The 14,265-nt window shown below is 56.3% G+C and overlaps 3 protein-coding genes across 3 annotated transcripts; 2 read left to right on the top strand and 1 right to left on the bottom strand.

Annotated features, from left to right (window-relative positions):
• Positions 1-6,328: 6,328 nt before the first annotated feature.
• Positions 6,329-7,699, top strand: CCM_07259 (uncharacterized protein; the record flags this gene model as incomplete). Its single annotated transcript, XM_006672397.1, has 1 exon — positions 6,329-7,699. The coding sequence occupies one exon, from the start codon at positions 6,329-6,331 to the stop codon at positions 7,697-7,699; it is 1,371 nt and encodes a 456-aa protein (XP_006672460.1).
• A 345-nt stretch (positions 7,700-8,044) lies between these two features.
• On the bottom strand, positions 8,045-11,215 carry CCM_07258 (phosphoethanolamine N-methyltransferase, putative; the record flags this gene model as incomplete). The annotated part of the gene is made up of 1 exon (XM_006672396.1): positions 8,045-11,215. One exon carries the CDS (start codon positions 11,213-11,215, stop codon positions 8,045-8,047), a length of 3,171 nt encoding a protein of 1,056 aa, XP_006672459.1.
• Positions 11,216-12,232: 1,017 nt separating this feature from the next.
• On the top strand, positions 12,233-14,125 carry CCM_07257 (HET domain protein; the record flags this gene model as incomplete). The annotated part of the gene is made up of 1 exon (XM_006672395.1): positions 12,233-14,125. The coding sequence occupies one exon, from the start codon at positions 12,233-12,235 to the stop codon at positions 14,123-14,125; it is 1,893 nt and encodes a 630-aa protein (XP_006672458.1).
• Between the last annotated feature and the right edge of the window lie 140 nt (positions 14,126-14,265).

The raw sequence follows: 14,265 nt of genomic DNA, 5'->3' as shown, positions 1-14,265 counted from the left end.
GTGCACAGCGGCGTCACAGGCTGGCGGGCTGGAAATGTAGTGCTTGACCTGTCTTGGACCAGAATCATAAGATGCTCAAATGCGCTGGGGCAAGATCCTGCACTCCCCAGTGTTAGCCATGCTTCTCTGCCACGCAAACACCCCGGACCAGGAGACGGCCAGTGCCGCAACGCTTGCTTGACAAAGGCTCGACTGCAGGCTGACGACGAGACCCTACGCGCGCCGAAGACCCTTGCCAATGCAAGCAAACCGCCTCGCTTGGCGGAATGGGCGGCTGGTAACTTGCGCTTGCAGGGGACCGTGGTAAGTGAGGACCGAGACGAGACAGGAGGAGGGCATAGCAAGCGAGATCTGGGAGTAATCGGACTGTCGAAGGCTGTGAAGACTGAAACAGGTACGGCATTGCCGTGGTGCCTTGATGAGCCAGCCACGTTGGGATCCTGGGGACGATCCGAAGATGGTGCTTGTCGGGAGGAGAAGCAAGCGAGAGCCAGCCGTTGGGATGGGAGTTCATGCAGCCCAACACCCACTTGCCTTATTGGCGAGGCATTAGCACAACGCAAGCAATGTATTACGTAGTAGGTAACAAGCCAGAAACATCCCATAGGTTAGTTTTTACTGTTCGAGCCACCGTCAGCCGTTAATTTCAGGCATGTCATACCTGCAGGTCAGTCAATGTCTAGGAAGGTAGGTATTTAGGTGTTGGTAAGACGACAGACGATCGTTTGCCAAGTCGTCTTCTGTTAGGCGTGCCTCCATACCTTAGCACATAGTGTGATTAGGTAAGGGTTCCGTACAGTGACTAAGGTAGGTGGGCTAGTACTAAAGTACCTCCAGCGCATTTGCACCTCAACGACAGGGGACTGCAGCGAGCAAGCCCCAATTGCGCCCTATATTCCCTCTCCAGGAGCTGAATTAAGCCCCCATACTGGCCAATTTCAAGGTGCCTTATGACCTTTTCCTGTGGACTTGTTAGGTAACGTGACGGGCGCGCCATCGCCATGCACTTACCCGTAGCAAACGCTCCTGCATACATGCAATCTCAACCCTTGACGACTTACATCTGTTGTCATCAATGCTGACCTTGCGTACTTCGTATTTGTACGAAGTACCTACGCATCCACATCCTCGTCTTCTGCTCTAGGTAGGTATACTCGCACAATGGTGCAAGAGCTCAAACTTGGTGCCGGCCCGTCCCGCATCAGACAAACAAAGCCCACCGCCTCGTCGCCGTGCTAATTAGACAAGCAGGCGATTTTTTCCGAGTCATGTACACCACCTGTATGACAATCATCAACAGACAACGATATTGGGCAACATCGACAACATGCTGCAAAGGGGCCGTCGCACGGAGCACACTAGTTAGGGGCTGACAGTGTCAGTAATGCAGGCGCCGCTCGATTCTGGCGTTGAACTGAACGCGGGGACTCGGCCAAGGCACGATGAACGAATGAAAATGTGAGAAATGACATCTCTAGCGCCTCATTCATTACTCCGTATTCTACAACGTATTAGTGGTGCCTCCTCCGAGTCCTCTCCGTGGCCGACAACCGTGGTGGCGCAGGTTGCGATACACCACCCATGGCCCTGCCAATTTTGTCCAACGCCATTTCGCCAAGCATGGATGTGACTTTCGACCTGCCTATTTGACTTGTTGCAGCCCGGCTAGTTCATATGTCATATGTCAGGGGCGGCGTCGTGCTTGCTACATACCAGTGTTATTATTGCATGGTCCAAAGCATTTTACCAAAAAGCTTGACAACAGTCGGCCGGCTTTGATGCAGCCTTGTAGCTGCAGCAAAAAACACCGATTCAGAGACATTCTCTCACACAGCTACTAGTTTCACCCCACCCACTGGAACTTGTCCCTGGCGCAGATCGCGCACTTTGCTGCCGCCGGAAGCTGCAATCAGGCCTCGCTACTGAAGCTTCTGAAACTGACACTTAGTCAACCGATTGCTAGGCGCCGTGGTGATGGCCACGATATTAGCTAGAGGTGTGCATTGACCTGGCCAAGACATGGACTTGAAGCCGCCCCTGTGGCTGATTTGGCATCTGGATGATAACTTGACAGTCATCTAACCTTTGCATAAACCCGTGCGGCTTCGCGATTACTCAAATTACTGACAAGCGGACCCCTGACAAGGTAATGCAGACAGAGCAGGCAACGAGGCGTGTTGATCTTGGTTGCGCCTTGGAAATTGGTGCCACGCCTGGCCTCGGCGTTGGTGTCGCCGACTGGTCACCTCCCTCACGTGTGGTGCTTGAGCTGCGTAGCACACCAGGCTACCTGCATTTATGCCCGATATGCTGCTCATGATGGCATCAGTCGACACACCAGACTCAGCCCTAGGAGAGTTTGTGCGTCGTTCATAGGCTGTGGCCGCGCCAGCGCACCGGCCGTGACTAACAAGCCCCGAAAGTTGTGTCCAGAACAGGCACCAACGAGAACAACCGCCGAAAGGCTACATGGGCGCCTCCGGGTCGGACGGTAAGGTCATCGGCATATGACGAGCGCAGCTTGCTCAGCCAGCGCCATGAATGATTAGAACGGCGGCGTGCGGCTGTGCCCTAAACGATAGGCTTGACCCGCATCACAGGGTGGCATAAGTCATTGATTGATTGCATGGTTCGCATTAACCCGCGGATATATTCCACAGATCTCATTGTCTGTGCTTTGTCTCAGAGCGCCAGCTCGTACCGGCGGGGTGGTCAACAAGATTCTCCGCAGGAGCGAGCGCGCGGCTGATGAAGCATTCAGATGAGGAAAGTCAAATTTATGCTGTCCAATTCGGTGCAACGCAACTCTGGTGCCATGGCGTCAGCCATTGAAAGAGGTCGGAAGGGGCAGCTGAAGGCGCCGCTGAATGTCATTTTTTATTTTTCATGCTCTTTCGTCTCACCTGGCTTGGGGCTGGCCGGGGGCCGACATGACACCGTTGAGACTAGCCGTTTAATAAAGTAGGAGGCGCCGCCAAGAAGGGCACGGAAAGATTGACAGGTATGTAGGTATTGTTGGTAGCCGGCTGGCTATGTACATTGATTGACATTGACCCTCGTCGGCCCAGCATATTGGCCACTTTGCCTCGGTTGTGTTTACCCACTCGGCCATAACTATATTACGTCCCAGAATACCGGTATGTGTGGGGAGAATACGGATACCAGCTGAAGGGACGAGCCGAACGAGGGAGAGAGAAAAATAAAAATGCCGGCTCTGCTGGAAACGCGGCCGTGCAGCCCGCGGTGGCGGTTAGGTGACCGTCTTCACAGCCCATCTCTTTGTATCCATTATTTATTATTTAATAGTTACTTTCTGGGTCTGATCAACCTCAAACATACGACGAGGCCGATGTCCCACGGCGTCCCAGTTGCTGGTCCTTTGTCAACTTCGCTTTCTCGTAACCCCTTCCTTCGGCGTCGCCGATTCTTCATGTTGCTTGCCGTCGACGACCAATTTGTGGCTTTTGGCACGCACACTTTGCTTGACAAGCGCGCAGGCACCCGCCAGCCCGCCGCCCGCAGATGCCACTCCCAGCCTCCAACGCACAAATTTCCTCCCTTTTTTTTTGTCGCAGTCTCGTATCATCTGCCATGTCCACGACCTGCTCAGTACCTAACTAATATAGGCTATTTTTTCAGAGCACGGGCATAGCCATGATTCCAGGCCCACTGTTAGACATCGTCAGGGGTTTCGGCTCAGCATGCACCCACATCCCGGAAATGCACCTGGGAATTTGGTCCGTTGGCAAACTTCTCTCAAGCTCGATATACGGCCATCAGCTCCTACTGTTCTCTGTCATGGACATGATGACCATGATGTATCCTTGCCGTGTCGTTGAGTAAGTCGCTCATTCTGCCATGTAGATGATTGATAATTGAGCACAACGCACAACTGCCAAACGGGTGGCGAATGCATCTCCAAGTTTTAATACAACTTGTCCCTTATTAGTTGTGCTTTCGTATCTGTTACTACGCTATCTCTTTTAAAACACGCTTGGTTATTCTCGCTCAGGTCCACCTGGACAGTTCCGAAAATTCAAAATTTCCTACCAGATGCTGATGCATTCATCCTTTCGACCACGATGCTCGTCGGCAATACGCATTTCCTGCGACCAAACACAGTCCTACAGTAGCGCCAACTAAAGTCACAAAAAAGATCGCCACCGCCATTAGTTTGAAGAAAGCATAACGCTTTTGATCATCTCTTGAGCTACCCAAAGTGGATGGCGGCTGCCCATCATTATTAGCGTTGGTGTAAGTGGGATCTTGTAGTCTGCGGACAAGCAAGCGTACAGCGTCAGTGTCGACAAGTGTGGCTTCATCATCCATCGTTTGTATGGGAGCGAGTTCCATGGGAGACTGAGGCTGCATCTCGGCCAAATTATGCTCCATGTGTCTCCAAAGCTTGCCGAGCCATGATCGAGTGGTGCGGAATGGACGCAGTAGACAAGAGTCCGAGAATAAGTTCGCCATTGTTAAACAGAAGAAATAATGTAGTTTGTTGATGCTATCCTCCCGAATAATCTTCCATTGCGAGACAAAATCGAGCTGTCTTGTGAAGTCTCCTACGTTCCTGCCCTATGACGAGTGACAGCCCTCCGCAACTTCCAACCTCAACCATCCGCATGGTCTGTATAACTACATAACCCATGGTGCTCTTACAGAACTCCTAACAGTAGTTTAAACGGAGACTTGTCCATACCGATGTAGGTAGTTTAGGTAAGTACCTAGGTACAACACACCAGTGAAGTAGGCCGGGCCAGTGGTGAAGCTGCGCTGTCCCGTCGCCCACCCAGGCACCGAGCAGCACGGTTGGGATCGCAGCACTTTTTCGGGTTCGAGACATTATATTGGTCGTCTTCACAGTACTCTGGGGTCTGCACCGACAGTCACGTCTGCACACATGAACCGCGAGAGCGAACAATAGGTCTCTAGCTCATAAGCCCGTGGAACACGTCATCTCCATGTAAGTCCCTTCCTTCCCCAAAACCGCTTCTCGATATCTCTGATTCAGTCTATGTAAGTACTCCTTTTACCAATCGTTTCTCCATTGCTTTCCATATCTCCTCTTGCGAGCAAATAGTGCTGGATTGTCGAGCCTACCGAGCAGCCATCACGCCGCTACTCCAGCGCCGAAAGTCTAAATTCAACTAGATTACGAGCACTATCTAGAGGCATTAGATGAGGGGGGGTGGGTGTATACGGCCTGGACTATAGCAAAGTAAGTTTCGTGATGCATGCATCGGAAATAGGACCCCGACGGACCTAATAACCAAAGAAGGACAGAGTCGCACAACCCCATCAGGCACTCCCCATCAGCAGTCGTTTATTTGATTCAGGAACAGGGTCTGAGAGTTTTCCAGCCGTCTAGACTCTCTATATTTGCTGCTCTAGCCGGCCCCAAATGCAATGTAACGGCATCTTGGCAACTATGTCGGTGAACGACGTTGCACCTCGTGCCCGGCGTCCACGACGACGAGGGGTCGCCGACTCAAAGCCGACGCCAATTGATAGCACGAATAATGGAGGTATAATACAAGCATCGGGTATCCTGAAGAGACTTCCGATAGGTGTCAGGCGGCTGCAGACCCCGGTGATTGGTCAAGTATACTATTAACCATTCGGGGCAGCGCCATCCACCTTTTGGTCTTGGGTCCTGACAGAGAATATACATACTCCTCATAAGCTAGTTAGCCAAACACTGGTCCTATACTGGTTAGACTCGTCATATTCCTAATTCTTATTACAGATTGCAGGTTGCCATGTAAAAAGCCATGCACAGAAGAACTAAAACCTACAATGTCACATGGTATCGGCCGAGTTGGGTGCGTCACGGGGCCGTCGATGCGCAGAATGCTTGGCGGTCGGAGAAAAAGCTTGAAGAGAAAGAAATTGGCGATGATTGTCCAAAATGATGCCATTGGGTTTGAGACGGAATCGACTCAGTATCATACGGTTCTTGGCACGTCTCCTTGGTGGTGGCCGCAACATCCGTGGTGGAGCTCAGGCGCGCCTTTTGGTCGAACACAGCCAAAATTTACTCGAGGCTCTCGAACCTCAACCAAACCCGCTCGCAACCATCAGCCTGGTCAAGCCTCAAGCCTCGAGCCCCGCCACTGCACATCATTATAGCTTCAGGGACAATTAGAGATCCCCGGAGCCTCTGAGGCTGAGACAAACGTCGTCTCCGCGTCGCCTAGGATCTTGGCTGCCCACTTCCAAACGTCTAGAAGAACCGATAAATGCCGCTAGAAGAAACGCCGGCTGCTCCTGTTTCGTCCATCTCCCCTCCCCCCCTTCCGTCCCCACGGTCAGCAAAAAAAAAATAATGAAGGCCAGTGGCAGGATGGGATGTGCTCTCCCCCGCCTGCCATCAGGTGGCCTGCAGCGTCTCGACCGTTTCCGACACCCTGCTCACAGACTCTGGCCAGTGTCACGGCATGGCACGCGGCCGCGGCAGCCGGTTGCGCATCTCTTGCGGGCGTCGTCGTCGTCGTCGCCGTCGTCGACACGAATGCTCTCGTCAACACCCGTGTCGTCGGGCCGAGTCACGCCTGATGTCGAGAGGCTGCGACGTCAGCCCGCCAAGGTGACGCCCGACTATCTGACGCCCATGCCCTCGCACCTCCTGACGACCATGCTGGCCGACCTGGAGGACCCTCGTGACAGGAACACGTCACCGGCGACCCTGGCTCGGGGACCTGGCGGCCCTGGGGCGCCGTCCTCGTCGCCGACGGTCCAATCGCCGCCGCGCCCGCTGCCCCAGGGCCACCACCTGGTCTACTTTCCCCTCCAGGCGGCCCCGTCCCGGCTGGCACCCGACGGCGCGGACCTGGACCACTCCCCCGGCGCCCATTACTCGCGCCGCCTCTGGGCGGGCGGTGAGGTAACGTTCCGCCACAGCAGCCCCCAGCAGCACCGTGCTCGCCAAGACGACCCCAATGGTGATCTCCTCCTCGACGGCAGCCCGTGGACCTGCACGGAAACTATTGGCGACGTGCGGGTGAAGGAGGCGAGCCAGCCGCTGGCCGACACGCACGGCGACGAAAAGGTCTTTGTCGACGTGTGGCGCAGATATGCCCTGGGCCATCCTCGGGGCCACGAGAGTCTCCCGTGGTCCATTGAGGAGCGCCGGACACTTGTCTTTATGAATCCAGGCGAGAACGCGGAAGCCCAGACGAATCCTACTCCCAAAATCGTCAAATGTGAGTTTTTCCTCCCAGTTGTCATGACAAAGACGTGCCCATCTACTTGGCGGAGAAATCAGCGTCAAACTAACCAACATGCAACAACTCCAGACCCTCATGAAGCAGCCCACAGCGTTCAGGTTCTGCCGTCTCCGCGGCATCTCTTTTATTTCTCTGCCCTGACATTTAATGCTCATGCTATCCATTTGGATCCACAGTATGCACGTTCCGTCGACGGTCACCGGGCACCTCTGGTCCATGGACCGCTCACGCTGGCCCTCATGCTGCGGGTGCTGACGGGCTACTCGGGGCAGCTTGTATCGCGTTTCGTGTATCGTAACCACGCACCGCTCTACGTGGATGAGCCTCTGACAGTCAAGGTACGGCCTGTCGCGTCGCGAACTGGCGGCAATGCTCAGCAAGGAGACACGTGGGATGCGTGGGTGGAAGGCCCCGATGGTGGGCTTGCGGCTAAGGGAACAGCTACCATGGCTGGTCGAGCTATACTGTGAAATATACCGTAGAAACATGTACAAGTAACAAGTAATGATGAATAGATAGAGCAATAAGTCAAATAAGAGCAATAAGTCGAATAAGAGCAATAAGTCAAATAAGAGCAATAAGTTAAATAATGAAACAGATTACATTGCCACCTTGAGTCCGTTATATACATGTGCACCTAGTCTAAGCCTCGCCACCATTCCTTTGCAAACCAATGACCCCAACCCAAATACAGAAACAATGACGTGAGTAGTAATAATTTTAAAGAAAAAGCACGCGCATTAAAGAAGTTGAAAGAGTAAAAGAAAGGGCGTCAACTATATTGCAGCATGAACAGAACTGGCAGAATGAGCCAGTTACTCAGCCCAGCCAAACACTTCACTAATTGCCAGTGAGTTGCTCCGCACGCCTGTCAGCGTGATCAAGATGCCCAAGACGTCGAGAAGCAGCAGCAGCAGGGCGGCCGTCATGAAACGGGGGCTAAAGACGCGGTAGAGCATGAGGTGGCGACGCAGCCAGCCAGCCCACGAGATGGTGGCGAGGGCCTCGACGGCGTAGTAGGCAATGTAGACGCCGAGGGCGCGGGAGACGGTCTCGAGGACGCCGCGCTGCTTGGGGCCGACCTTCCAGAGGGCGAGGAGGGGCAGGCTCGCGACGGCGAGGATCTGGGCGGCAAACGTGTTGACGGCAATGATGAGCGGCGCCCACGGATAGCGGAGGGCGAAGAGCGGGATAAAAGCGGCGTCCCACTGGATGCTCGAGAGCACAGCCTGGTGGCCCGTCTTGAAAAAGTAGAAGTTGCCAAGGACGGCGAGCATGACGGGCCCAATCGTCTCCGTCTTGAGGCCGTTGAGGTCGAGGATCTCGCAGAGGGCGAGCAGCTGCCACATCATGGCGGACAGCGCGGCGGCGCCCATGGGCTTGGTGAGCAGCAGGCACGTCCCAAGGACGCTGACGGGGAGCAGCAGGTAGCGCGCGCCATGGGCGTTGGCGTAGCCGAGGATCGTGAGGCGGCCCTCGCTGGGGACGAGGGCGACCGAGGGCGGCGCCCACACAAAGGCGGTGGTGCCGGCGACGACGGTGACGGCGAGCGTGAGCTGCGCGACGTAGACGCCCGTCGTCTTGAGCGCCATCGGGGGCAGGTGCGCGGCGAGCCACTTGCCATTGTCGGCGGCGTCGACGAGCCAGTACGCCGCCGAGAGGAGCAGGCTGAAGCGGAACACGTAGCCGATCCAGGTCGGGGCGAGGCCGGCGTAGGATCGCGTGGGCGTGAGGAAGGACTTGACGAGCACGGGCAGGCCGACGGCCGCGAGAAAGGGGAGGACGACCTGCCACGGCGCCGAGGTGGACGAGGCGCTGGAGCTGTAGTAGGTGGACTGGCAGTACGGCATCTGCTCCTCGCGGCAGAGCTTCGAGTACGAGGCGAGCCGGCCGAGGACGACAAAGGCGACCGAGTGGTAGACGCCCATGTAGCGGTCGACGCGCGACGACTCGATGCGCAGCGAGGAGACGAGTGTGGCGACGCCAAAGGTCGTGATGAAGAAGAGCAGGATGGCGTCTTCCCAGATGGTGTACGAGTTGGACGCGAAGCCGAGCGAGTGGCTGACGGTGAAGACGACGGCCAGCCAACCCCAGAACGTGTCGGGGAGCAGGTTGCGTAGCGTCTTGCCGTGCTTATAGAGCGCGCAGCCGGTGCTGGCAATCAAAATGGTCGCCACGAGCGCGGCCAGTCCGTCCAGCGCTTGGCCCCGGAAGACGGCGGCGGCGGTCAGCGTCGCGACGACGACAATCACACGCACGTCCATGGCCCAGTGCAGGAGGTCCTGGTGCAAGGATTGATCGGGGTGCTCAGGCTCGTCCTGGTCGTCCAAGTCGGCGAGCTGCTTCTCGGCGTAGTCGAGCTCGGCATTGTTGAGCACCACGTACCCGTCATCTTCGGTGCGCGAGGCGTACATGACGAGCACGAGCAAGCCGATGGCAGTCACGAATACGCCCATGACCATGCGCGGCACGTCGAAGCGCGCCCAGAGAGCCTTGCACACGTCGAGATTGCGCGCTTGGTACAGGGCTAGCGCATCGTAGAGGCTTCGGCCGGATAGGCCTTGTTGGTTGGCCGCGGTCCACAGCGACGCAGGGCTGCCCTCGTCGGTCGCGGGCGTGATGCCGCGCGTCTCAAAGTAGAGCTTCTGGTAGCGCTGGATACCGGCAGCGGTTACACGAGAGACAGCAGCCAGGTTGGCCCAGTCGTTGCCGCGAGGGCCGGCAAAGGCTTCTTCAATTGGCATGCCGAGGTTGTTGAAGGGAACGGGAATCCCGAGAAGAAGCGCGAGCGTCGGGACAAGGTCGATTTGATTCACGGGCCGGATTTTGGCATTGGGGGGCGGTACAGCGTGCTCAGGAAGAGTGCGGCCAAAGATGGGCCGCTTGGCGTACATCCAGAGCGCAGCTTCCACTTCGTCATCGCTCTCGCCGCCGTGGTCACCTTTGCTGTCCATTCCGTGGTCTCCCATGACGATGAGAAGTGTGTCGTCATCAATCTTGGAAACAACATTGCGAATAAAATCGTCCATTTGTTGCAGCTTGGAAGTCATGGCGGGGTGCTCAGGACCATAACGGTGGCCAGCATGGTCGACGCCTAGGCAGTGGCCGATGAGCAGATCCCATTGGCTCTTGGCCTTGGGCTCCAGAAGCGGGAATATGTGGTCAATGACGCCGTTGTCAACAGTATGCAGGTCCCAGACATTCAAGCTGTCGTATGCCCTGCTGATGTTGGGCTCAAAGTAGCTGGGGAAGAGACCCCACCAGGTATCATCGCCAATCTGAGCAATCTTTTTGCCGTTATTCTTCAGCTGCATGAGCAGATTATCCTCGTCAATCGCATCGCCTCCGAAATTGCTACCCAAATCTATAAACGTAGGCAAGGTGCCGGTCGTGAGGCCCTTGAGGCGTTGCAGCGTGGCTGTCGGTGGATCGGCAATGAAGGGTCGGAGGAAGGCATTCTGCGGTGACTTGACGGCCATCTCGTGGAGAACAGGAAAGGCATTGTGGTAGGCATGCGGGCTGTCGACAGCGTGGGGGACGGTAAAATCATATCGAAGAGCATCAATGAGAATGACGACAGCGCGGTCAAACGTCTTGGGGTGCCAACATCCTTTGTCCGGGGTGGGGAGGCCCTTGGTCCCGTCAATGGGTGGCGCGTCGCAGGACGACTTCTCGTCGAGCACGAGCCTGGTCAGCAAGAAGCCCGTCGTGAAGAGCCAGATCCCAATGGCGTGGATGGCGAGCATCCAGACCCAAAAGGCGACCGTCCACAGCCAGCGCTTCTCGTACCGCGTCTGCCGCAGCTTGTTGAGCTTCTCGCGCTTCTTCTGCAGGGCATTGGCCCGCTCCCGTTCGGTGAGCAGGCCCTGGCTGACCGCTTGGGCGTCGGCCGCTTCCTTGGCCTTTTTCGCCTTTTCCCACTCGGCGGCAATGGCCTTGTATTCGGTGAGGGACGGCCCCTTGGCCTTTGCGCCGCGTTGCGACATGTTTTACGCGGCGGTGTTGCTGTGCTATGACCGAATCGCAGCCATTGGTCGTGTAAAGCGGGTAGTATCGTTGGATTCGTCCGGCCGTCGGTTTACCGCACGTGTGGCGACGCGCACAAAAGGTCCAGAGCCGGAGCGGAGTCTTTTGAGTCGTTCGAATGTCGAGATCCAGGATCCAGCAACAGCGTGGAACCGCGTTGGTGTTCGCTTTTCGGGCCCCCACCTTGTTGGACCATCAAGCAGTCACCACCTGACAGGCTTCCCTTCCATCGGCCATGGCTAATAAGAACTTATGTGCGTGTTTATCCGGACCTTATATCGATCTTGCCTCCAAATTACATGTACTATTATTGTGTGCTCCGATCTACCCGCCGCTCTCCGGTCGTTCAGTACGTACGCCGCTAGGTTGACTTCCCTCCGAGACACTCAAGCGGCAGCCTGCAGATAGGCTGTGTCAGCTAGCAAACTGTACAACTGCGAGATTGACGACATATCGAGACAGCTCCAGACATTTCCCAGTTTTTGAATTCGACATCCAACAGTGATGGGAGCTAGTTCATGGTAGTGGGCTGCCTTCGCTACACAGTGACCCTTTCGTCCATGGTCTGGCCAGATTTGCTGTCAGTCTACAAAACATGCGGTACTTGCGGAGAGAAATGAATATTCGACCTTTGGAAGAAGCTTCTCGTCCACAATCCAACCATCCAATCGCCGCCGCCTTCAATTTAACTCAACAATGCGACGATATCGTTCTAACGGATATAAGAATGCGCATGGAACAGCCACTTCAGTTCAGCTGAGCGGCCAAAATGCACGCCATGCCACGATATTCCCTCTTCTATCTAGCTCGGACTGATTATCTTACTTGAAACTATGCTGCCGTGATTCATACCGTGTATCAGCGTCAAAGTGTCTCGGACAACACTTCTCCTACACAGCACATCTTAAAGTGATCGTAGGCTGTCGCAGTGGGCCGGACAAGACGAGATCAGCAGTCAACTACCTTTGGACCTCAATATGCAGTCCCAAGACAGCAACAGCAGCTACCGGCATGTCAGCTTGCCACCAGGGCGTATTCGCGTACTCGAGCTGCAACCTGCCGCTTCTATCGACGATGCTTTGGTCTGTCGACTGAGAGCGCAAACAATCACGGACGAGCCCTACGAGGCTTTATCGTACGTATGGGGCAAGACCGCCGTCCTGCAAAGCACCATCTCCTGCGTAGACGAGAACCAGGCCGACAATGGTGGCGGCCTGCTGCGCATTGGTGCGAACCTGACCAGAGCGCTTCTCGCCTATCGCCGTGTCGACCAACCGAGGCGGCTGTGGGTTGATGCCATTTGCATTCAGCAGGATGATCTGGACGAGCGTCTCTCGCAGGTCCGCATTATGGGAGACATTTTCCGCAACGCGACGCAGGTACTCTGCTGGTTGGGCGCTTTCCAGAATCCGGCCGAAGACGAATCTCTAGCCCTTACTGCGATACAATTTTTGCAAGAGTTCAACAAGGATACAGGCAGCCACTTGGGACAAATTCAATCTGCTATCCAGAAAAGAAACCGGGGCGTCAAGGACGAGCTTGAAGTGGCGGGCGATGACGACCAGAGAGTATTCGAAGTATGGCGTGCTGTGAAGATGTTCTTTGACTGCGAGTATTTTCACCGGGCCTGGATCATCCAGGAGATTGGCCTTGCCCGCCGCGCCTGGATTTCTTGGGGCCGAAGTGATCTCTGCATCGACTGGGCCGAGGTGGCCCGTTTTGTCCTGTTCCTCGACGACAACGGCGCGTCCGTCATCAACGAGCTCGGCCTCCAATCGTGGGTCTGCAACCACATCAACCTCGTGTGGTCCAACAAGCCCGACGGCACGCCAATATTCGATTTTTCCGAGGTGCTGCACTGGGCACGCATCCACCTGTCGACGGATCCTCGCGACTACGTCTACTCGCTGCTCGGCCACCCGAACGCCGTCGTCGGCGGGCGGCTGCTCATCGAGCCCGTGTACACCCTCTCCACCGCCGAGGTGTACACGAACCTCGTCGTCAACACCATCCAGCGCACGCGCAGCCTGCACATTCTCGCCTTTGTGGACCATGGCGAGGCGCCCAACCCGATGGGCCTCCCGACGTGGGTGCCCGACTGGCATGCCCTGAACCTCGTCGCGCCGCTCCGGTGTCCGACCTTTGCCGCTCCGTCGGAATACCGCTCCGTGACCGTCGACGACAGGTCGACGAAATCGCCCGCACTGCATTGCCGAGGAACCATCATTAGCACTCTGCGAGCCTCATCCGACATGATTGACCCCAAAGAGCTCGCACTCACAGACTACGTCGCAGAAGTCAAGAAGAAGCGGCCGTTTCTGCTCGACCACATCTACACCGAGCTCGTCCTCACCCAGCCCGCGGCGACGCGGCCCACCGCCGACGACTTCCTGTCCGCCCTCAGCTTCGTCCTCACGGGCGCGTTCCGCGGCACCGCCCCTGCCGCGCCGGACCAGCAACGCGCCGACTGCGCCGCCCACGCCGTCCAGGCTGAGGCGATGCGCCCCGCCGCGCAGCCCGGGTCCTTTTTCGGCGGCCTCTCGGCCGAGGAGGCGTCGCAGGTGCGCGCTCTCGCCGCGACCGGGTGCGCCACACAGATTGTGCAGGACATGACGTGGACCTCCATGTGTCGGCGGGTGTTTATTACGCGAGACGGCCAGCTGGGTCTCGGCCCTCGCATCGTGGCCGAGGGCGACGTGGTGGCCGTCCTGCCAGGCTCCCGATTCCCGCTTGTGCTTCGGCCGACGGGCACCAACCCCGGAACCGAGTATCAGCTTGTCGGGCCGGCACTGCTGTATGGCTTTATGGATCATGAAGGCGCCAACGCGCCGGCTAGAGCAGCTGCAGAGCAAGAATTCTGTCTAGTGTAATGGTGTTTTGGGAATGCGATACTGTTATTGTATCTTCAAAGTCGTCCAGTTGAGAGGCCCTTTGCACTTGTAGATTCTTCTAAATATATTGACGCTATCGCCAATAGAAACGCCAATTATCTCCAAGTATATCCGGCCCA

The sequence above is a fragment of the Cordyceps militaris genome (genome assembly GCF_000225605.1).
Source record: "Cordyceps militaris CM01 unplaced genomic scaffold CCM_S00005, whole genome shotgun sequence".
Classification (NCBI taxonomy): domain Eukaryota; kingdom Fungi; phylum Ascomycota; class Sordariomycetes; order Hypocreales; family Cordycipitaceae; genus Cordyceps; species Cordyceps militaris.
Note: the sequence above shows the minus strand (reverse complement) of the source record. Positions and strands in the feature narration are given on the sequence as shown.